The 25,731-nt window shown below is 41.4% G+C and overlaps 1 protein-coding gene across 1 annotated transcript in view; it reads left to right on the forward strand.

The window, feature by feature from the left end:
- The first annotated feature begins 235 nt into the window (after positions 1–235).
- SCARA3 (scavenger receptor class A member 3) overlaps positions 236–25,731 on the forward strand; it is a 31,944-nt gene continuing 6,448 nt past the window's right edge. The window contains exons 1-5 of the mRNA XM_083360704.1: positions 236–571; positions 13,463–13,519; positions 13,797–13,916; positions 20,895–20,993; positions 24,308–25,351. Coding sequence (XP_083216830.1) covers positions 565–571; positions 13,463–13,519; positions 13,797–13,916; positions 20,895–20,993; positions 24,308–25,351 — 1,327 coding nt within the window. The 5' untranslated portion in view covers positions 236–564. The remainder of the gene's footprint in view (positions 572–13,462; positions 13,520–13,796; positions 13,917–20,894; positions 20,994–24,307; positions 25,352–25,731) is intronic.

The following is a 25,731-nucleotide window of genomic DNA, read 5'->3' on the forward strand; positions in this document are numbered from 1 at the left end:
GGGCTCCAAAAAGCCTCCTCGCCTCGCACTCCTTTCCCGGCCCGCCCACCCTAGATTTGGGGGCAGCGTCTATGGGGGCGAGAGGGGGAGAGAGAGAGCTGGAGGAGGAGGCAGCTGGCACGTAGAGAAGCCACTCGTCCTGTTGTGGAAATTTGAAGGAAGTTTGTTTGGGCTCCGGCCCAAGGAACAGAGCGAGAGAAGGAGGGAGCGTGGCGGACAACATGCTGCCGGTGTGCTAAACGGCGCTCAGGGAAGCAAGGGATGCTCGTGAAGAGACGGCACGCCGCCGCCGAGCACTGAAGGGCGGGCACCTCCCGCCGCCTTCCCATCCCCATCCCGCCCCCGCCCAGAAAGCAGCAAGTTTGAACGGCGGGTTCTTTGGGTTTCGGCGGTGGCGTTGCGTCCCGGCCATCCAAGGACCGCAGCCCTCGTTTCGGATGAGAGTCCCCCGGCTGCCTCCTTTCGGCCCCTAGGGCCTACTCCCATGAGGTCGAAGCGTCAGCCTCTCGCTGTTTGTTTTCCCGGGCTCAGGTCGGACCGAGCGGGACTGCCGACGGGAGGAGAATGAAAGGTGAGTTTCGGACTGAGGAGGGCGAGAGGAACAAGGCAGCTGCCCCATCAAATGGCTCTGCCTCACCCCGGTCCTCCAGTCTAGAAAAAACACCCAGCCGCCCCCTGGGGCTGCTGTAGGTCAGGCAGAGGAGGGGAAATGGGCTGTTGTCTTGGGAACTACTGTGGCTACCTTCCCACCTAACTTTTAACCAGACCGGATTTTAAGTCATGTAGAAACTTTTTGCAGATGCTTTGGCACAACATATATTGAGCATGTTGAAGAATAACCTTGAGTAGACTTCGGTGCTTCATACGCACTCCGTTTCGTCTGGTGAATGACTGCTTTAATATACTGTGTAAATTCAGAAAATGAGTTACTTCTGGATTCAGATTAAACTTGTCATGTCAATAGCAAAGACTAAGGAAGCAAGATAGGACCACAATTATCCCAAACAGTGGCCTATTGACAATTGGAGACAACCAGGGATATTTCTTAACTATACACTGTTCCACCTATTCATCAGATTCAAGATTGGTTATAATGTTAAAACATCAAAAACATCCTATTACAAAAGATACCATGAAAAATACAATCGTTGTTGTTCTCCAAGTGAAAGTCTTCATCTTGAATGCTTTATGGAAGAGGAGTGTTTCAGTCAATTTCTTGAAGGATAAAAGGATTGGCGTTAATCTGCCCTCGTGAGACAAGCTGTTCTGCAGTGTGGGGACTGTCACTGAAAAAGTCACTCCCAGCCCAGGTCCCAACCTACTTGAGCTTTTGAGGGGTGAATACCTACAACAGCCTTTCCTGGCTAGAACAGTGTAGGATGAGCATATTCTACCTGGTGAATAACAACAGCATCCAGCATCTTGAATTGAGCCCAGATTCCTACTGTCAATTAGTGCAGCAGCCACAAAATAAGCTGACACTGACCTGCAAGAAGGCAATAGCTGTATTCTGTTTCAGCTGTAGCTTCCAATTTATTTATTTATTTTATTTATTTATTTTATTTTAATTCCATTTATATCCCGCCCTTCTCCGAAGACTCAGGGCAGCTTACAAGCTTAGCAGTAGCCTTCATTCTATGTATATGCCTGCTTATTAGGGCTTTCATACACCCCCCCAAGCGGCATTATTACAAAGTCAGCTTAATTGCCCCCAACAATCTGGGTCCTCATTTTACCTACCTCGGAAGGATGGAAGGCTGAGTCAACCTTGAGCCTGGTGGGATGCGAACCTGCACTAATTGCAGGCAGCTGGTGTTACTTAAGGAGGCATTAGCCCACTGCTCCACCAAGGCTCTTCAGTGGTAGCCCCCACCTAGAGAAAATTAGGATAATCTGATAAGGGTGTCTTTGTTTTTCTCTCCTAGTCCAGGAGAGGACACAATGATCAAACCAGCTGAAGCTGGTCGAAAGCTCTTCTGGCAGTACCCTTACTTGCTACTCTAGCAGAAACACCTGACCTTTTAGGGAAGTGTGACCTCATCCAAAGCAATAGATGGGTCATCAGTATATTGATGCTCACCCAAACTCCAGAATAATGAATGACCTCTCCCAAAAGTTTCATGGAGGTGCTAATAGTACTAGAGGGTCAGACTCTGAGCTTCTCTATACTGATGTACCCAAAGAAGCTATGTTTCCTTCCCTACCAACACTAGTTGGAAATACTTCCTATAATGAGCAGAAGCAGTTGAAAACAGTAGATACCTTATGACACGGGTGTCAAACTTGCCACATCATGTGACATGTCGCAACTCTTTTTGCATTGCCGGGAATAGGGTGGGCACAGCTTCGGTATGATGAAACGGGGCTGCGGGCCAGCAGTTTGACACCCCTGCCTTATGAGAACTTGTGTTTGTGTGTAATACATGGTGCCTCGCAATTTTATTTACAATCTTCGCATTCTTTGCTATAGGACAGAGAGAATTTATATTAAGCCAGTGGACATATTGCCTAGTGATGCAAGTTGTCAAATATCTGAAAAGCACAGCGGGGGGGGGGAGGAGTGGGGAGGAGGACTGCCGAGGGATGCAATTGAATGTTCTCCTTAACCTCAACTGAAATGAGTGGGAAATATGCACGATCACATAAAGTAGTAATAGCCCTGCCAGATTTGACCACAATCCTTGTAACCCAGTATTTTTTTCCCAACACTGGCAACTCGTATCTCCCACAAAGAACAGCTTTCATATATCATACAGGCAACAGCCCTCCCTTGCGGCTGGTAGTCGGTCTTTCAAAACAGACATCTTGTGTGGAGGATCGGTATAGCTACCATCACAATAGGATTATTTCACCATTTCCCCTTTGGCTTGTATAGGATTATAACCCACATGAAAACCTCTTGACCATGTTCAGTGTGTCACCCTGCTGCCTCTGCCCCCCACCCTTTCAGGTACTCAGATCCCTTTCTGTCGTCATTTAAAAGTAAAGGTTTCCCTGTCAGTCGTGTCTGACTCTTAAGGCACGATGCTCATCTCCATTGCTTGGCTGAGGGAGCCAGCGTTGTCCAAAGACAGAAGGCTATAAATGTCCCAATTTTATTTTCTTTTGATCATTCTGCTTACCATTTCCTATGCCTCTTCCAGTTTCTTTGAATCTTTTTAAAATCTGGTGCACAGGAACAATCGCTATATGGTGAATGAGGAAGAAGAAATCTGAGAAAAATTTTAAAAAAAGGGAAACCGGGGGAGCGGGGGGAATGAGTGGCTGGCATGAAGGGGTGTGGGATTACCCAAAGTCCTAACACATCCGCTTGAAGAGGCCAGTTAAAACCATAGCAATTTTTTTGCCTCAGGGCCTCAGGATGTTCCCTCCTCCACCCGTCTTCCTGGTCCCATTTCAGAGATCAAAAGTACAGTTCAGATTTCAAACTTCCACAAAAACTGATTAAAGGGTTCCATTCCCCCTCCAGTTGGCTAAATGATTCATTTAATACCAATGTTCATAATGGTGCAATTAAAATGAGAAAGCTGATGTTTCCAACTCTTCCTGTTCTGAAAGTCCTGGACTGTTGCAAGTATCACAAGTTGTTTTTTTTGAACTGGTTGAATTCAGAATATGTACTAAATCTTGTTTTCCCGAAACTATCCTTCACCTAAGACAACTTTTCCCAGCCTGGTCATGCTAGCTGGAAATTATGAGAGGTGATGATCCACACATTTGGAAGGTATCATCATCATTAAGGGAAGGTTGATAAATCAAATTGCAGCCTCTGGGTGCTAGTTCTTTCAGAAGGCAGTTGCTCTTTTTTCTTTGTCAGACACAAGGAACCAGAAAGACACCACAAACTTATCAAAGTTACTTCTTTATTTCTGCATGCCTATTTACAAGAATCTTGCCAAACTAACTGCATTCTCTTAGGAACAGCCAGATAACAGTTTCAGGGTTACTCGTGGAGATAAGATCTATGTTTCTTCCTGCTCTGCAAGGATTCTAAGCTCATCCCTTCGTCACACTTTTCACCACTCAAGCTGGAGATCCCACCATATTAGTCTTTGCCTCTCATGCAGTCTGGAAAAGAAAATTCCATCCTTATTCCTTTCTCCTCAGCTTTTAATATTTCTCAACGATGGCCTTGGTGGCTTGGTTTTTGTTTTACATACAGAGCTTTTGGCTAGAGCAGGGGTAGGCAACCTCAGCTCTTTTATGACTCATGGACTTCAACTCCCAGAATTCCTGAATCAGCATAGCTGACTTCATAGTTGAAGTCCATGAGTCATAAAAGAGCCAAGGTTGCCTACCCCTGGGCTAGAGAAAGCCTTCCCCACCTCCATCTTTGATTGACAGATTATACTGAACTTGACTTTCTTACCAGAATGGTTTCCTTTCTAGATATTTGGCTAAATGACCTGTGCTGATGGCAATAGTGATCAATATTTGGGGCAGGAAGAATGAGTTTATTATTTATTTATTAAACAATTTTATGTGGCTGTCCAATTCATGCATAGTTGATTCCATGCAACTTACAACATTTAAAAATCCACCACATAAAAATCCCACCCCACTACCCCATAGCAGCAACAACCACAATCAAATCAACCACTTGGTGGCTCCATCTTCATTTGTGGTCACCAGGCCCTCTGACAAAACCACATTTTAGGGCCTTTTGGAAAAGCAACAAAATAGATGCCTTAGCAGGAATGAGGGTCCAAGAAGAAGGAGACATCTCTGAGAAGGCCCTTTTTCATGGTCCCACCAGATGTATTTCCCTAGTCAATGGGATCCAAAGCATATCCTGACATCCTGTCCTGGTAGGCTAAGGTGTAATAATGGTTGATTTATTAAGAATCATTTTGTTGAAGGAAAAGTTGGCCTCTTCTTTGTAATCTGGACTGAGGCAGCTCTGAAAAGTCTTGCTATAATCTAATTATAGGCTAGTAATTAAGAAAAGCAGATTTACATCTTCCCTCAGTCATGGAGTTACTGGATGATTTGGGGCCAGTCACACACACTGATTCAACCCCACATGTTATAAGGGTTGTGGTGATAAATCTAGAGGAATCTCCCACATATGCTGTTATGAGGTCTTACAATAAATAATGAATCTGTAAATATTCTGTCCCCCCAGAGCAGGTTCTCTCAACATTAGCAACCAAAAACTGGTTTTCATTATGCCGTGTTTTCCTCTTTAAATGGGAGGGGGAAATGAAAGAAGCAATGAGAAAACACAAAACATAGTTTTCTGGGTGGTGTGGAAGATAGTATCTATCCGCACAATTCTGTGACTAAGACAGGGAATGATAAAAAGTCTTGTTCAAAAGCACCAAAGAGAACAGAGAAAGGAAGATGATTGGAAAGGAGAATGCATGATGGGGGAACATCTTGGGTCAGGAATGGAGGGGACTTCTTTGATGCCAATTCCACAACTGAACCAGAGTCAAGAATCCCAAAGCTGGAAGCCGGCCAAATGCTACTCTCCCAGGTCCACTAACAGACTGCAGAACAAGGAGTCAAGCCCAGCACTTCAAGGAAGAAAGCGAAGCCTCAAAGAAACAGTTATGGCTCCAAGCTGAAAATCTTACTCTGGTGGAAATGGTTTTCCAACACCAATTTTGTGGTCATTTCTAAGGGAATACCAAAGGCAATTCAGAAGTTGCTTCCTAGATTCTCCTCTCTTGCAGAAATGGCTGATGGCACAGCTTTCAAATACAGTGCAGTTGGGTGTGATCCAAATATTCTCTTATTTACTTGTTTATTCATTCATTGTATTTATATACACCTCTAAGAACTACAAGAGGACCTTCCTTAATTTTATTTAGTAGTAGGGCTAAATGTGAGCAACTGACCAAAAGTCATCCTGTGAGTTCTTTGACCAAGGGGTGACTTCAATCTGGGTCTCCTGAGTCCTTATCTCAGGAACACACAACTTTCATCAGCCCAAGGATTTGCACAGCATTCCAAACAACAAACATTAAAAAATGGGTGAGGCTTGGACCCATTCAGGGCTTAGCTCCTTGACACCTTATTCCCCCTTCCATACCTCCCATAATGCAGAAATAATTTTTAGTCCTACCATGCTAAAGAAACAGCATATTTCTGCATTTGCAGAAGGGCAATATTCAGCCCTTGGGCCATTCTGTTTGAGACTAGACATAATAATACTATTCCTTGGCTCTACTCCAACATCCTTTGTAGTGTGGCTAGGTGAAGAAGCAACTTAACTTACCATACTGAATCTTTGTTATGGAAACATCAAGATGAATATACCTGGCATCTAAGCCTCAATGATAAAGCTTTTGGAGCCTGGGAGAAAGAACATGAAATACCCCCAGAGTGCAATGAATAGCACTTTTGCTTGCATTGTACACTTTGCAAAACATTGCAGAGTAGACTCTGCATTTAACTCCGCTTTTGTTTCATGTCTGTGTTGCACAATCCATCTTTCTGCATGATAATAATATTGCAAGAGACCACTCTATGTTTAAGGTGAGCAATGTTTTTAAAGTGCCAAAAGAAAGGAGTTGGCTTCTTCTTTAGAAACGGGATGATTGCTAGTTTTAGCCTTCAGGATTAATGAATGGATAGCACAAACTTTTTATTTTCATTTTTAAAAAACAGGGCTCAGGTAATCACAGAAATCCTGCTAGCAAGCTGAATTTCCCAGTATGCAAGAAGGGGTCAATTTGATATTTGCTGAGGTGCTAGAGTAGCTGCTTCTTTGAAGTTCTTTGAAGTTTCTACTGTAGCTTTTCTCAACCTGTCTCCCAAATTTCCCAACTTAGCTGGGGATTGTTGGCATTCTGGTCCAAGAGACATGAGCTGGGATAGTCTGCTCTAAATTCTAGCTTAATTAACAGGAATGATTCCATTTCTGCAAAAGACTAGAAGAGAATTCCCTAAAAATGATTAAATTTATAACTATATAGTGGATAGCTGACAAGCTCTTCCACTATAGAGAATAATTGCAAAAAAAGTCCTACCTGATTCCCATTCAGTTCAACCAGATCTACATAACAGCATATCCCTTCAATTACATCCATTGCCTACTCTTAGAATGTCCATGTAATACTCTATCAGGAATCTATTCAGCATCATATTTTTAAAAGTTTTGCACTACAGTCCTAGGCTTTTACCAGGATTCAGACTATTTTATGCTATTTGTGTCTATTCTTCCATTAACATGGAACATGGTCCAATAGTACATTTGCCTTTAAAGAAAACACACAAATGCAATCATAAATAAAGCTTTCAGCACCAGACTATTTTTATGCAATTCTCAATGTTGGCATGCTGCCCAGTGACAATTTTCTGTTGACATAAGGGAGTAATTCTCAGAGAACCGCTTGCATGTATGAGAAAATTAAATAAATATAGGAAGGCCTAGTCCACTTGACAGTATCCTTCCACTGCTTTTCTCAAGTTGTCTGATTGTGGAGCCAGAGTAAGCCAAATATTTGATCTCCAGAATAAGGTCACTTCAAGACAAGATCTCCCTACTCTGAACTATATCTCTGCTACCCTGAAGATTTTTTTGGAGTAGCAGTCTGAGATGAAGAGTGTATGATAAACCAGTAGAGATCAAAAACTTAAATTGATTTTTGAGATTTCTTCCATGATTATCTTCTTCAATATGTTGTGATGTAACACCATGTCTTAAGAAACTAAGTAACCAAGGGCCAGGTCTGACTATTGCCTTCAATTCAGCATAAATTTTGCTTTTAGCATGAATTATTTAGAGTGTGTTGGGAAAGTCACATCCTGCTGGCCCTCCCCACCACCACCATGCCCCATGTAAAGCTGAAATTGAAACACTATTATAATTAAACTTTCCATGGTTATTAAATACATCCATGGACATTGTATTTCCAAATTGGGTTTGGCATTGCACTCTAGTCAGGCTTTCCCCAAGTCCACACCAATGCAACAATTCTAAAAATACATTTCTTTTTCTTCTGGTGTTGCTTCTGAGAGTTGAATAAGCATGCACGTTTACAAAATCATTCATTTTAACAAGGAAAAGCCTGTTGTGGAAAGCATCTGTTTCTTCTGTTCCAGCCTACTACCGGCCCTGCAGAAAAGGCAGGGACAACCCCTTTACAAAAGGCTGGAACTAAGCCTGCCAAATTTATTGACACAAAACAGAGCAAACTGAACAAAACACGAACCACAAAACAGGAGCTATTCAAACGGTTGCCTTCAGCAAACCAGCCCTCCCACACATTCCCCTTTTAAACAGTTCAAGGCGTGGCTTCTCTCTGCCTCCTTCTGAGGTACCCCATTGCCTTCCTCTCTTTACTCCTGATTGACTGCCTCCTGTGTCGGGCGTCCTTGAACAGGGCCAGCTGTGGTTCATCTTCATCCACGCTTTCAGGCTCACACAGCTGGGTCTGCGTAGTAACCAGATGGGAGGGGCTTGGCTGAGAGTTCTGCGAAGCCTCAGAACTGTCCTTTGCAGGCTCTCCAAAACCCCCCTCCTCCTCCTCCTCTGAATTGTCCGACCCAACTGCCGAACCCACAGGCTGACCCTGAATCACAACACTGTTGACCACTTTTATAAGGTCAGCAATACATATACCCAGTGATTTTGAAATAATTTTTTAAAAAGACTGACATTAAAAAAAACTTTAATTTTGGTAAGATGACTGAGTTATAAAAACAATTCAGCTTAATAAATTTTAGAAAGTGGAAAGTGTCCCATTAAACATAGTAAAAAGAATGATGTCAGTCCAGCGCTGGATATCCTGCTATGTATGTAAGATAAGTTGCCCAGGGGATTCCCACCACCGGCAGAGTGCCAGCTCCATCAAGTCTTACATTTTGTCATTTGTCTTTATCTTTGATGGCCAGAGTCACTGCCAAATATGTGATTTTTCTGTCAACTTGCCTAGCCTGTGGCTGGCAAAGAAATCCCTGGTGTATCTTAGTCTCTTAGGTTAACCACAGTATCCATATAACATTGATTCCTCATCCAGAAAAAGAAAACAAAAACAGGAAAACTAAAGGAGAACTCATTCCCCCATGAATCTTGTTTATTGGTCTTTTCCAAAACATTTGGCAAGAAACCTTAAGAATATTGGGTCTTGGCAAGATACTAAAAGCACAAACAGATTGAAAAGTTTGGACCGATATAAAAGCCCAGAAAATTCTTGGTGACTTGATAGAGCTATTTATAAATGGTAGATCAGGCCCATTTGTTGTCTAAAAGTCTTGTAGGGCTGCCAAAGAATGGGGTTGAGCCATCCTAGGTTACACCAATTAACTACAAAATTTTAGTGGGGTACAGGAAATCTTTGTGGTACACCCCAACTACGGGCTGGGCAGACCCCATTAAAGTCATTGTTTTCCAGAGCAATCTAGTCCACATGTACTCAAAAATACATCTGATAATATTTAGCAACACAAACTCTCCAAGAATAGCCAGAGAAACTATTAACGGTGGAAAAACAAATACATGAAATCGTAGCAATAAAAATAAAATATTGCAATAAAAAGGAAAAGAGAACCAATAAAATGGTGGATTTAAACATAGGCTAGAGAAATTTCTTGAAATTGGGGCAAAGCAAATCTAATTACAGCTTGAAAAGGTTCTACATGCAATCAAAGAATGCTGAGATGCATTTAAGGATCACACAGGTTGCACTATTAGAAATTGTCAAGGAACATGAATAGCTCGCAGTTATATTCAGTCATACCAAGTGGGAAGACCACTCACTGTCCCCTGTTGTCCAACTAATCAGCGGCAGATGGCAGAGGATAGTTTCCCAACAACAGTACACAATCAACAATAGGGAAATAAGCATCCTGATCAGATACCTTGAAGGTGCAGAGATTTAACTTTGCTTCTGAGTGATCCACTGGAAGTGTTACATATTTAAGAGAAATGTTTCTCTTGGTTCTGGGAGGCTACAAGATCTGCTTGGGTTTATTGCTTAGTCAGCTTCTAGGAACAGTTCCCATCCATGCATTCATTTCACATGCTTGGGATGAACAGTACCAACACATGACTTCTTATGCTCAGAAAATATATATATATATATATTCAAGGAAGTGAAAAAGTCTTCCTTGGAAGGGGGCGTTTAGGCCTGTTATACCCACACCAAGTTGGTTTCTTAGGAAAGAAAGACCCTTGACTCCATTTGTGCGAAAGATTTTCTTCTACTAAAAGTCGTTACAGTACAGCAAAGCCAGAGCTGAAGTTTGTGTGCAAAGGTTCCCCAGTTAAATTTCCCTTTCCTGTTCTTTCTGCATAGTCTATGACAGGCTGTCATCTAGCAAAGCAAGTCTGAAGCTCAGGATGGCAGTTCAGACAAGGCCACTGAATTCACACAAAACAGCAAATCAGCAAAACTAGTGTTTTGACTCTGTTAAGAGGCTCACAGAAATATACTCCAGGTTTTTTGGGGAAGTATTTCACACAAAACAACTTCTTTTTAGCAGCTACTTTGAATTCTCAAACACATTCTCCGTTTCAGCGTATAAGTCTTTCTCTGATGAACCTCAGGAGAGAGTAAAGCACAACAATGTGAAAAAGATGTCCATGCCCTTTATACTATAAATTAAATTGGCAACCAAGCAAAATACTACGAAGTTATTCAGGCAAGGCTCATAATACAATAGATGTTACAATCTAAAAGCATACAAAGGATGTTTTCCCAACTAATGTTGCTTCATCCAATTAGATGGTGATTCCAGCTAGAGAATAGAAGATTGCAGAGGCAGATAAACAGAGTGAGAGGAATAGAATGCAGATTCAGCAACTTAATTCATCTAAAAATTCTTCTTGGGTTGTTGCTTTTGTTCTTTTTTCTAGGCTCTGATGATCCCGCTTTCCCAATGATAACTGCTTAAGATAAACTGGCACTTCTGACTGGTCAGGATCCTCAAGTTACATGAGCATTATACTAATGTCTCTCTTGGGCCATCTGGGTCCTCGATCTGGCTTATTCTGACACTGTCCTTGCACTCTTTTCTCTAGGCTGATCCTTGTTGTTATGTGGATCTAGGGTCCCACCCAGTCTCTATCCATTCATCCATCACCTTTGGTGCCTCTGCTGGGTGTAAGCAGTTTACATCATTTTCCTTTCCAGTTCACCATGTTTCTCAAGACCTTCTTGCTCAGTAAACAAATTATGTTACAATGGCCTGTCTATTTTTATGATGTATTAAAGGCTAAAACAGTGTTCAGGTCTCTATTTTTGATCCAAAATCTCCATCTTTAATCTATTTGTAATGCCAAGCAGTAATTAATACACTATGCTGAATAGGGTTTCTGACCAACATCTTACAAATATGTAATTACACATGCATATGACAGGCATGTTGGCATGTCGGCATGTCCACCTTGTAAACAGCATCATGAAATTGTTACTGTGTGAAATGACTTTAGGAAGGGAGAAAAGCTGCTCCTTCCCTACCCAACATCAAACACAGTCACTGGGAAAGAGGGCAGAAGGCAAGTATACAGTATGTACGTATGAATAAATGTCTGAGCATGTATTAATGCAACAATCCACTAGTAACCCTAATGGAAATCAGTAGGTTGCATAGATATATTAAGACATAGTTGCATTTTGATAATCCTGTGCCAAATTGAACTGGCTCTACAACAGTAGCCAACAATTGTGCAAGAGGAGCATGGAGAAAGTGATGCTCTCTCATTATTTGGCATATCTGTCCCTATGATTTGGTATTGTATATCATAGAGGCCAGTTTAAAAGCTGTGACGAGCTAGTTGTTGATAGTCTTAGCCTTGTATTCTTTTTTCAGTGGTTTTAAGATTCTGATAAATGAGACCAGCAATATAACATTGCAGCATAAGATACTTCTACATAGGGGAGTAGCCAGCCAATCAGCCAGTCACCTGTTCCCTTCCACGCAACTTGACCTCCCAGTTTTCTGTTCCTCTCTACAATGTATGCTCAAGGCTCATGTTGTTGTTAGTTGCAAAGTCATGTCCAGCCCATCGCGACCGCATGGATAACGTTCTTCCAGGCCTTCCTGTCCTCTGTCATCTTCTGGAACCTATTTAAGCTCACGCCTACTGCTTCAGTGACTCCATCCAGCCACCTCATTCTCTGTTGTCTCCTTCTTCTCTTGCCCTCAGTCTTTACCAGCATTAGGCTCTTCTCCAGTGAGTCCTTCCTTCTCATTAGGTGGCCAAAGTATTTGAGTTTCAACTTCAGGATCTGGCCTTCTAAAGAGCAGTCAGGGTTGATCTCCTCTAGGACTGACCGGTTTGATCGCCTTGCAGTCCAAGGGACTCGCAGGAGTCTTTTCCAGCACCACAGTTCAAAGGCCTCAATTCTTTGGTGCTCAACCTTTTTTATGGTCCAACTTTCACAGCCATACATTGCAACTGGGAAGACCATAGCCTTGACTATATGCACTTTTGTTGACAGGGTGATGTCTCTGATTTTTAGTGTGCTGTCTAGATTTGCCATAGCTTTCCTCCCCAGGAGCAAGCATCTTTTAATTTCTTGGCTGCAGTCCCCATCTGCGGTGATTTTGGAGCCCAGGAAAATAAAATCTGTCACTACCTCCATTTCTTCCCCATCTATTTGCCAGGAATTGAGAGGGCTGAATGCCATGATCTTGGTTTTCTTAATTGTTTTCTTAATGTTGAGTTTCAATCATATGACATGCTTAATCCCATATCAGATTACCAAAGCCATTTGTTGTGTTCACATAACATGATATGCTCAGACAAGCATGTTCCTAATTAACCCAGTATGTTAAGACAAGATTTTCCCATAATGTGCTAAACAACACATCCCCCTTTTAGCCTAATCTAGGCACAAGTTCTGATATCAAAGAGAGGTTCTGTGGAAGAGATTTCCCCTTGTTGTTCCTCTGCCACAGCAAAATATATTTTACTTTCTGCATGGCACAGCATACCCGTAAGATGGTGATAACTTCCTCTTGAATGTAGACCTTCTGTTCTGGCACTGAGAGGATGAAATTGTCACTAAAGATTACAAGATGTCAAACTAAGTTAAAATAAGACGCACTGAAGTCAACTTGGTTTCTTCAGATGTGTCAGACTATCAACCTTGGAGATAGGCCAATTGCTTACCAGAAAATTATGGGCAGCTGTAATCTAAAGAGCACCTGATCAGAGAAGGAGGACAGTATTTACATTTTTTTGGAAAGGAACAAGTGTGCAGACATGGACCTTAATTGTTATTGGGAAGCCGTAACTAAAGAGCAACTTCTGTTTTTGTGGTTTGAATTTGAATTCTGCATAACCCTCTCATTGTTTCCCAAGACATGCTCTTGCTATCTGTTTCTAATAGCACTATACGTCTGTAGGAGGCACCTGCATTATTTAGTAAAACCTCTTTACCCAAAGAACTCAAAAGGACGTTTGATAAAAGCCAAATATAACAGGTTTAGACAAAATGTAGCAGTGCTTTTTGGCAATTGTTGATACTTAAAACATATTTTTTAATTTACTTTTTTATTTTAGAAGAAGACCTTCCTGGAGAAGACGACGAAATGCCTTCCTTCAGATACAGACCAAATGGTAAGAGCAAGTTAAGCCTGGCTGGGTTGTCTCCTCCCTCATTGTCCTTCTTTTTCCATTTCATTCCAGGGCCAGGAAATATTGGAAAACTCTACTTGGGTTCTCCAAAACCTCCCTTCCACTCTTGAGGACTATGTTCCGTTTTCATTCAGTCTCTGCTCTCACAGTCCCTTCTCTTTGGGGTATATTCCAAAAACCTGAATCATATGAATGAAATCAGAAGCTGAACTCAGCCCTAGATATACTAGGTTCTCCATATGTACTTCATCCCTTGCAGGCCGGATGAGGACCAACTGCAGCCAGTGTGAGAAAAACCTAACTCTACAGACATCTGTGAAAGTGTTGTATGTCTTTGTTGTCTTGCTGGTAATGGCAGTGGTGGTGCTGGCAGCTTTAGGTAAGTAAGGGACTACTCATTTTTTGCCTATGTTTTTATTAGGCCACCTAGCTTCATGATGATGCTAGGCAGCTTACGGTAGTAAAAACAATATAAACCAATATAAACAAAGCAGAAAGAAGACAAAAGTTGACTGAAGAGACAACCATCCAGTTCATTACATGAAAGTCTAATGAAAGGCTTATCACCCATCTTAGCTCAAGGCCTAGGGAAAAATATATTTTAATGACCTTTTTAAATGAAGGCAATCTAATTAATCTCTCATACTAATATTTGGAGGAATCCAGAGTCCAGGTACGTTGACAGAGAAGGCCCAGTACTGTGTTCCCGTTAGTTATAATCAGCACCTTGAATTGCACCTGACAGGTATGTTCATTACAGGTAGTCCTCGAGTTACGAGTGTAATGGAGCCTGCCCATTCCACTTGTCACTCATAAACTCATACAGTGAATTTTGTACCTCAAACAAGATCACTCCCTTGCTTGTTAAGATGTACGATAAGACATTAAGATGTTAAGTGAACATGAGATATCTCAGGGTGGGGAAGGCCATGGAGGGCCTAGTGATGGAACAGGCCCCCAAGGCCTCCCCAACCTACTAAGATACCTCATGCTTCCACCTCCCTTCCTGCCCCTCTGGATGCACCTGAACAAGATCCCTCTCCTCTCTGCTGCGGATCCTGCTGCCGCCTAGATCTGAGGCCAGGGTATGCTTCCATGGCCCGCCCCTCCCCCGGTGGCCCAATCCTGGTTCTGGAGGCTTTTTCCATGCTGTTGCCACCTGGATCTGAGGCCGGGGGATGCTTCCGCAACCCTCCCCGCAGCCCAATTTGGGCACCAGAAGCCTTTTCTAGGTTGCAGCCGCCCAAAAATGAGCCACTGGAGAGCTACTAGGGTGAATGTTGCAATGGCACTGCAGTTGCTCGTAAGGGCGAATGACTGCCGTGGTACAGCAACATTCGTAATTTCAGGACTCACTCATAAGCACTAGGGTGCTCATCATGTAACTTTGAACAAGCGTTAAGTGAACACTCGTAACTCAGGGATTACCTGTACTAGCCATACTGCTGCATTTTGACCTGATAGTGAAACGACTGTGTGACCTCCAAGAGCAGCCTTATGTAGAGGGCACTACAATAATCATGATCAGGAATTGAATGACTGTCTGGAGAGCTTACTAATACAAGAACAGTCACAAGATGAATTTGTGAGAGGCTTCCTAGCCACAGCACTGCCTCTTTGAGCAGGAGCTAGGAATCCAGGAATATGTTGTTGCTGTTGCTGTTGCTGCTGATGATGACACCCTAGGTTCTTAGGAAAAACTTCAAACATATGAAGGCCAACACCAGCTAAAAAACAGACATCTGTGGTTTCCCATTGTTGTGTACATAATGCATTGTAATTTTAACCCTCAGAGGCAGTCCAGAAGGACACCATGCTTGATATTGAAATCTGCTGAAAGATCAAGGAGAGCCAAGATGGTAGTACCAGAGGTCATCAAGAAGCCAATCTATGTACAATGGCCAGTTTGAAATACAACTGAAGTGTTTATGTAATCCATTTTCTCCAGATTCCTCTAGTGCTGCATCCCAACCATCTTCTCAAAATGTTCTTCATTCAGATAATAGATAGTACGTTCCAGTCACTAGAACTTTTTAATAGTAGGCTCATATACACATATCTCAAGGGCTGTTGTAATATTCAGGACTGCTTTTTTAGATTCCTTTTAATAGTACTCAGTGTACCAAACACCGTTGGACAAAGCTCATTGCAAGCAAGGACTAAACTCTCACTCAAAATATATGCATTCCATTCCACATTAGGATTACTTCCTTACTTTGTTGATGCTCTTACTTAAAAGTTCCTGGTTTAAAATTGTATGCAGGAAAATTAGATTGGCTTCTCTTCAGATCACCTATTTTTAATGGGCCATATTTCAGTGTTTCGTTAATTAAGCAAAAACTCTAGAATATAAGACTTGATTTTTAAAGCTTAATTCATCCTGTTCTGTTCATTTAGGCATTTATTATTAAAATAATTGACATATGGGCCTCATATTTAACTAATATAACTCATAGTATTTATCAGACTGTTTTTGCAAAAGGCACAATTACAGTGAATGCCTTTCTATCACATGCCCTGTTAGAAAGATTCCAGAATATACTCTGTACAAGGTCTTGCACAAAGACTCTACTCTTGTAGTAAATCAGAAGTAGAGTCAATGGAGCACATACATTTGGCATTTGATTTTACTATGTTGAAGCAGACCTTTCTCTCTTCTTTACTGATTTTTCAACCAGGCTGTTTAAACATATATACAAATTTTGTCTTCTCCAAGTTAAGACCCATCCATGACTCTGTCAAAAACCAAGTTTCTGTTGTTGTGATTTCAAGAAGAAACTATTTTCTGAATGATTTGTTTCTCAATATCATAAATTGTTAGATTTCTTCTTGGGTCTTTTGACTATAATAAGCCATTTTCTTACCTGCTCACTACATAGGGGCATAAATTTAATAAATATGTGGTTGAGTTAGCATCCCTAATAATCTTGCCTGCTTCCTCAGGAGTTATCAGGTTCAAACTCATCTTAGCCAACTACATAAGATTTTGCCTCAACATAACTAGCTTATTCAACTCCAGGCAAGTCCAAGCAACTTTATCCACTAGATAGCTAGAATATTCTTCATTCCAGCCCTAGGAATGATCTTGTAACTCAAACATCTCATCATGTCCCCAGCTGCCTATAGTAGCTCAAGCCATGCAAAACAGCAGAAAAAGGCCTTAGTAGTCCACATTTCTTTCTAATATTAGCTGCCAGTAGCTGCTGGCAGTGCTGTGACTCATAAAGTACAGGGTTAAATACTGTAGATAGGACGTATCTGTAGGAACTCGGGTATCATTAATCATCCTCCTTCAGTAATTTCCAGGACCTTGGAAGGAGGAAGGCAAGAAATATCCAGCAATTCTTCCTTCTTCCCATGTTCCTTTCTTCCGGTACTGCTTGGTCCAGCCTTGTCTTTTTTCTAGCAATTAGCCTGCACCTGTTCCACTTTCTCCTCATCTGATGACTCAGTTTTAAGAGCTGGCTAGCAAAGGGCAATCTTGAGATGTGAGTCCTTTGGTGGAAGTGTTCAATTTACCACTGCCTCTTTGCCTGCCAGCTTGGATTCCATCTGCTTAGCCTGGAACATCTGCAAATAAGTCTCATCTTTTCTGTGAAGCCTTTTGGCAAAATGTTTTAATACATCTATTTGCAAGATGGTCTTAAAAACATGAAACTAAACAAATATCAGATTGATCTGGTTGATATATTGCATATATCACTCAAACGTTGATGTGTTTTTCCATGGTTTGTTGAAGAAGTCTTTGTTGGCTGGGTTCACAATGTGCTAAGCCAAAGAATTATTGATTCCTCCATATAATAATTGTAAATTCCATCAAACAATATCTGCCTATCCCAGGTCCTTAGGAAAGAGTCAATAAGTGAATAAAAAATGCCAAATCGAGTTTGAACATCTGGTTGATTGTGTGACAAACCACTAATAATGAGCTTGTTTGGTGCCTGATTCCCAACAGATGGGCTGCATTCTCAATTTTCTTCCATTTTTCTTACTGCTTTTTTGTTTTTTCTTTTAGAATAAAACACCATTCAGCAGGACCTATTCTCTTGTAATCTGAAAGAATTCCTTGAAAGTTTTCATCTGCCTTATTATTCTCTGCAGCCACTAAATCAGACATGTCAAACTCACGACATCACGTGACATCGTGCAACATATCGGGAGAGTTTTGCCATTGCCAGCAGTGGGGTGGTGCGGCTTCCGGATGACGCATCCGGTCCACAGGCCAGCAGTTTGACACCCCTGCCCTAAATGGATTGGGTCCATTTACAAATACAGTCTTTCTTTTCCTGGCTTCTTCTGTGGATGAATATAAAGTCCTGAGACCATTTGCATAATTTATTTCAACATTCTTTTGACTTGGAAAGAATGAAAAACCATCCCAATCTGGTTTGCATATTCCTCTCACAGTCTATAATGGGACCCTGCAACAAAAGTGCTTGTTAAGCCTAGAACAAAAGTGGCTATGTTGAAAGAGCAGTCAGGTACGTAACCCACCAGGTTCTAAACATGGCCTAAACATTCCCAAGATGGAGAGAGTAGTCATATCCCTTTCAAGGGACAATCTAGTGTTGATAACAGGCTAGGTGGAAATTGCACCCTAAAAATGCAACTGTCCCAGGGATAGTTACAGAGTCTTATCTTTCTTTTGCCCTCAGTTTGAACCAATTCCAACTGCCAATTAGAAATCTTTCCCCCTTTTGAGCCAAGGAATGTAGAGGATAGAAATAAAAAAACCTAAACAGCTCATTTGTATATTAGATTCTATCTAGGACGTAATAGACAGGGAAAGAATGAACACAATAGAAGAAGGGTCAACATCACTGGTATTATTTTAGTACAGAAACAGCTTGATATTTATTAGAAGAGCTGTATACAGTACATACTTTTTGTATATAGTCACCCTATATGACTATATATAAGATACACAGAAGGCTCTAACTTAGATGCCATAATATGTTTGTCAAGTTTTTAAAGGCCAGAGCTGGTCATCCTATACAAGCCCAAAGAATAACATTCAGGATACCCAGCAGCATCTGCAGGAAACCTCAGTGACACTTAAAAGGCAACATCCATATGGTACTGAAGAACTGGACTCTGAGAAAGGGATTTATTTAATTATTTATTTGTATCTCACCTTTATTATTTTTACAAATAACTCAAGTCTGCGAACACATCCAACGCACCTTCCACCTACCATTTCTCCACAATAACAACCCTGTGAGGTGGGCTGGGCTGAGAGAGAGGGACTGGCCCAATATCACCCAAGCTGGCTTTCCTGGCTAAGACAGGACCTGAACTCACAATCTCTGACATTCTAGCCTGGTGCCTTAAGTCTAGACCAATCTGGTTTCCAATTTAGCAAAGTGGATTGAGGGACGTGGTGGCTCAGTGGGTTAGGATGCTGAGTTTGTCGATCAGAAGGTCGGCAGTTTGGCGGGTCAAATCCCGAGTGCTGCGTAACAGAGTGAGCGCCTGTTACTCGTCCCAGCTTCTGCCAACCTAGCAGTTCGAAAGCACGTAAAAATGCAAGTAGAAAAATAGGGACCACTACAGTGGGAAGGTAACAGCGTTCCGTGCGCCTTTGGCGTCTAGTCATGCCAGCCACATGACCATGGAGACGTCCTCGGACAAGCGCTGGCTCTTCGGCTTTGAAACGGAGATGAGCACTGGCCCCTAGAGTCGGAAACGACTAGCACGCATGTGCGGGGGAACCTTTACCTTTATCTTACTCTAAAACATGATGGGAGGAGGCAGACTTCCTGCAAACATGGATCCTTTCAGTTACGATACATAAAGCTAAGCATGGGCTGGTCAGTTTCAAGTCTTTGTCTCTAGATGGACTTGTCCATTTAAACAAGAAAAAAATGGCAGTAGGGTCTAGAGCAGACATGTCAAACTCGCAATGTCACGTGATGTCACGCAACGTACCGGGAGAGTTCTGCCATTGCCAGCAATAGGGTGGGCACGGCTTCCAGATGATGCATCCGGCCCATGGGCCAGCAGTTTGACACCCCTGGTCTAGCGTTTCAGTCTCTCTTGCAGCCAAAAATGTTCAGAAGGATGTGAAGAGGCCAGGGATCAGGTTGAAGGATGTGGTCCTATAACAAGGAAAATTGATTAATTAGGAAATATTCTGAAAATATTTTCACCTATATAAATTGAATTTTTAACACTCAAATTCATGATTTGATTCCATAAACTTTCATCCCCTTCAAGCTTTGTTCCTCACTGGTAACACTTATCCACAAGAAGGAAACCTCAGTGGAGATATACAGAATGTAAGGATCAGATGAGCAGCTGCTTGGAAGAACCGCAAGGATATGGTGAATTGCAAACTAAACATGAGTCAGGAAAATCTTGCAGTGGCCAGGACAAGGGAATGTTTGGGGTGTGGGGGGATGTATTGGCCAGAGAACTTGACATCGTTCCACATTACTTAGTACTTGGCTGGAAGAAGGAACTCTGCCCTTGAAGAGAAAGGAAATAAAAATAAATGGGCTGATCTGTCTGTATGAGAGAGAGGAGTAGTTATACACTGTTGCAGAATGAAAGATTAACCATACTCCTTGAGCTACCAATTGCCTATCAGTAGATCAATTTACTGAAATCAATATATTGATCTTGTTTAGTTGTGCATATCAAAAATAATATCTTAAAGCAAGGACAGAGGCCTTTTTGATGGCTAAGGATGTACTTTTGATGTACTTTGGTGTGGGAATGGATGGCTTTGAGGGTATTTTTTAAAGCTGTGCTAGACTTATTTGGACTTTCAATTTTCATTATACATTTTGTGCATCAAGATGGCAGAAAAACACTTTCATCAGTTATATTCAGAGGGGACTCTAGGGATCACAAGAAAGGAGATAACAGAGATTTATAAATTTAGTAATGGCAAAGAAATGACACAACAGTAAACATTTGAACAGGCAGCCAAAGCTCAATGCTCTAACATTTGATTTGTGGAACAGAATTCCCAAACATTAGTTCTTCAAATGTGTTATATTACAAATCCCATAATTTTCCTTCCTGGGAAGATCCTCATTATTGAAGGCCATTAATTTGTAACTTTTGTAGCAAAAGAGACACTTGAAAACTCCTAGCCAAGATTGTTAAGGTGATCTTACACATGTTATTTTGGATTGGCCCTTTCCTATTTAAATTTGCATCACTGTTTGGCTTGTGGTGCAACAGGAAAAGAACAAACACAATTAAAATCTCTTGGAGTTTTCTTTCATCCTGGATTTTTTAATGCTGCCCAACCTTCAGTTATTTACCTTCAGTTGATAATAACTGTGAAGTTGTAATCTTGAGTTGAAGACAATTGCATGCTAATTCATTTTTCATGCCTTTTTTGCAGTTTTCAAGAAAGTGGGATCAATAGCTGATAAATTTAACTCAACTCAGACATATTATGAAAAGACAATTGTGTCAGTGCAAGAGAATCTTCAGGAACTAGGTAAGAGCGATGGTTTTTTTTAAAAAATCCCATTTATATCCTTCTCCGAAGACTCAGGGCGGCTTGCAATCTAAAGCACAATGTGCTTAGCAAATGTTGCCACTTTGGTGTTTTCATTCAAAACACAGGAATGTTACATTCTAATTAGCTCCATTTGTTTTAGTTCCCATACTGATATCGTACGTGTTTCAGTTCCTACAGGCAGGGCTCTTTTTCTCATAGAACGCTCAGAACGGAGTTCCGGCACCTTTTTTGGATGGAACCTTGTAGGATAGGCAAGGTGGGTTGTATGACATGTGTGAGTTCCGGCACCTTTTTCTTTTACAAAAAAAGCACTGCCTACAGGGGTTTGACATTGATGTCTCCTGTATGCAAGACAAGACAAGACTCCTTTTATATTATAAACTGGAGAGCCTCTGATCCTTCAGATGATGCTAAATTAACAACTTCCAGGATCATAACTGATTTGGCTGGCAGTTGTGTTTAGATTGGGGACCATTGTGGTTATGGAGGGAATTGATTGATTGGGGTAGATTCTTAGCAACCATACAGATAAATTTTCTTCATCATAATCTGTGCCTATCCGGTCCTCCTGATCTTCCAATAGTGCACTCATTGCAAGTGTGGTTGAGTCCATGCACCTTGCTGGTAGGCTTCCTCTTCCATTATTACTCCTCTTGGAAACTAGGTCTTTGCAATAATGTGCCCTAAATAGGGTAATTTGAGCCTGCTCATTTGTACCTCAAGTGATGAGAAGTCTGGGTTGATTTGTCTGATGAGCCATTTGATTGTTTCCTTGGCTGTCCACAGTATTCATCATAGCATCTGAATATCTTTTCCAAGGCATTTGTGACTGCTCTACCAAGAGCTAGTCTGCAGCTTATTTCTTGGCTGTGATGGTTGATCTTAAAACGCAGAAGCTGTCTACCACCTCAGTATGGACAAAGGAATAAGTTTTCTCTTATTTTCTCTTTCAAAGCAATGGTTTTCATTGGGTGGGGAGTTTCTATTGTGTCTGTCTGGGAGTTTAAAACTTAAACACCTTTCCATCTGCTATAATTCCCAGATCAGGTACATTCACACAGAAGGCTAGTCAGGATCATTGGGTTGTTTTCCATTCTTTTATTCCCCTTGTGTGTTGATAAGGAAACAGGAGAACCTGTTGAAACAAAGGAATAAGCAAAAGGTACGAAAGATTGTCCCAAAGGTGCTTTCTCAAGAGGCAACTGGACTTCGTTATGGGTGTATTTATTTTATTTATTTATTTTATTTAATTTTATTTATATACCGCCCTTCTCCCGAAGGACTCAGGGCGGTGAACAGGGCAGATATATAAAAATTCAAAAAATACAAAAGTTAAAAAAGAATTAAACATGTGCCCAGCTAAAAACAATAAATACATATAATAAAATGAGAATAAAAAACCCAAACCATCCCCCATCAGACCAGGCCGGCTTGTTCGAATAAGAATGTCTTCAGATCGCGACGGAAGGAGCGAAGATCGGGCGCCATCCGGAGCTCAACCAGCAACCGATTCCATAGCTCCGGGGCGCCCACAGAGAAGGACCTCCCCCTGGGGGCCACCAATCGACATTCTCTGATCGGTGGCACCCTGAGGAGTCCCTCTATGTGGGAGCGCACAGGGCGGAGGAAAGTTGATGCCGGCAGCAGGTGTTCCCTGAGGTACTCCGGACCCATGCCATGTAGGGCCTTAAACACCATTACCAGAACCTTGAATCAGGGAGCCAGGGAGGTACAAAATAACAAGAAAGTCCAGTTGCTTCTTGAAAAAGCATCTTTGGGACAACCATGACCTGGATGACTAAGAATCTTCATAGACATTTGGTACAAAAGATTGCAAATAAAGCTGCTGCTTTAAATTAACCTAAAAAGTAAGCTGTTGCTGAGATAGACTGCTTGCCCACATATAAGTTCTCTCTCTTTTTCTTTCTGTTTTTTTTAAATCCAGTCATAAACATTCTGTAGAATTTCATGGATTTTACCTCCCTGGCTCACCCATCCCCACCCCGCCTTGTTATCTCCATCTAGTTTTGTTCCCCTTTTTCTTCTCTTTCCAGTATAATTACATTTTTTCTCTCATTCTCTTGTACCCTGTTTCTTCTTTTCTTTCTTGCTGTTTCTGCTGGAAGAAGGGAGTGTGCATGAATTATGTTTCTATGATGATTGTTTCATTGATGTTTGTGAGACTAGGTCTTCAAACTCGGCCCTTTTATGACTCATGGACTTCAACTCCCAGAATTCCTCAGCCAGGCATGCTGGCTGAGGAATTCTGGGAGTTGAAGTCCATGAGTCATAAAAGGGCCGAGTTTGAAGACCCCTGGACTAGATGGTATATGAGGGTTGTGGATCAACTGAAATAACTTATTTACACACAACTGGTTTTAATTAGTAGTTATTAGTCTCTGCTGCTGTTCTGGCCTTCCCATTATGAGGATTATAACTTTTCAAGAGGTATATATCCATGCATACACAATTATGTCACATGGACACAAATTAGTTTCCAATTGGCGTAGTTATCTTATATAAGAAAACTGGGATCAGACAACATTGTTAAGATTTTTTATTCTTCCTTTGGAGGGTTCATCTTGAAATTTGGAGTCATATATGATAACATGCTGCTTGGCTATGTATGGGGAAAAAATAATCCAGTTAGTAAGCTTCTGTATATCTTTGGCATTACACTGAATAATTGGATTTATGTGTTATTGACTCATATAGCCTTGGGATAACTTAAAATATTTAAGTTTTGCCATAAGGAACAATTTCGAAACACGGTGGCTAGAACTTGTTTTCCATTTATTCAACAACATTTTGGTAATTGAAGTTCAGATAAGACTAGATGTCAAAGACCTGTGATCCATTTCTCATTTCTTAGGTATTAGCAGATTACAATGATGGGAGGAAAAACAAGATCCAGATCAGGACTTTGTAGCAAGAAATTAAGCAGTGCCACCAGTGCCTCCAGTATTTTGTATGCTGGGTTAGCCATCCCCAACCTACAGTTTCCAGCTGTGTTTAACAACAGCTTACATGATCCTCAGGTGTCAAGGACCAAGCATCCTGGACTGATTTGATTTGCAAATAATCACACTGGGAAGCTATTCAGTATCACTTTAGCTTAAATTCTGCAACAAGTGAAACTGGATTCTATAACATGTATTTATTTTTGTGCAGGCACATTATTTTCCTAATATGTTCCTTCATGGGAAGGAACTGTAATCACTTATTGCTTAAACTTCCGCATTAAAACAGTATTATCAACTAAACTGATATGCTTCTGCTCCTTCATTCAGATCAGAAATCAATGGACAATTGCTCTTTGTGTCATGACTCAGGGCAACTTGGACAGGAAATTAGCAAATTGCAAAAGGAGCTGGAGGAGATTCAGAAGAAGCTCTTGGCCCAGGATGTATTACTTGATCGAGCTGGACAAGCCCATCAGCAGCTTTCATCTGCCAGCAGCAAGATCACTGAGGAAGTGGATAGATGTTTCTCTGCTGTTCAGCAGGCCAACCAGAGTTTGAGCTTCTTTGTGGCTCAAGTGGTGGGCTGGCAGGCTGCGACTTCTCAGCTAGGCAGCTCACTTAAGGAGGTAACACAGGAACATTTTGATGTTGAAATTGCTATGCAGCAGATAAACTTTACCAGTAGGCAGACCTCAGACTGGATCCAGATCGTCCAAAGAAAGACAAATGAGGAGACCGTGACACTACAGAAGATTGTGACTGAGTGGCAGAACTACACCCGCCTGTTTGGCAGCTTGAGGACCACCTCTTCCAAAACAGCTGACTTGGTGAAGAATGTTCAAACTAATTTAGGAATTGCCTCACAAAGGATCAGCCAGAACTCAGAGAGTATGCATGAACTCATACTCCAAGTAACAAGTTTACAGTTGCAGCTGGACAATGTCTCCTCTTTCTTGGATGACCATGAGGAGAACATGCATGATTTTCAGTACCATACTCAATACATGCAAAACCGGACAGCTGAGCACTTTCAGACCTTAGAAGGCCGTATGTCATCCCATGAGATTGAGATCAGCACAATCTTTACCAACATCAATGCCACTGATAACCATGTCCACAGCATGCTCAAGTACCTGGATGATGTGCGACTATCTTGCACACTGGGCTTCCACACACATGCTGAAGAGCTTTACTACCTGAACAAAACAGTCAGCCTCATGATAAGCACCACAGATCTTCTGCGAGAACATTTTAGCCTGCTCAATGCCCAGTTAAACTTTAACATTCGCAACCTTTCAATGGTCATGGAAGAGATGAAAGCTGTTGATATCCAACATGGGGAGATCCTGAGGAACGTCACCATTATACAAGGTAAACAAATGGCAGGATTGGTTTTCCAGGTGAATATCTCCCAAATAAAAGGATCCTAATGTAGAATCATTTCATCTGTTTAATGGAACTGTGAATATATGGGAGAGTTTATTAACAATTTCTTAGAAATATATATTTTTTTAAATAAAAAATCTCAAAAACTAAGACAGGTTATCTTTGAGCTTACTTGGGAAAGCTTACAAATACAAAGACTACAGAAGCTTTCAATTTGAAAAGCAAGCAAATAAACACGGTACACAAAATGACTAATCTGTCAGTTACTTTCCTGATTATGTAAAACATTTTCCATGTAATGATTTACAATTTTGATGTGAATAACTGAAGAGACCAGGAGGCAAAGGTTAAAGAAGAAGTTATTC

Source organism: Vipera ursinii (assembly GCF_947247035.1).
Source record: "Vipera ursinii genome assembly, chromosome: 1".
Classification (NCBI taxonomy): Eukaryota; Metazoa; Chordata; class Lepidosauria; order Squamata; family Viperidae; genus Vipera; species Vipera ursinii.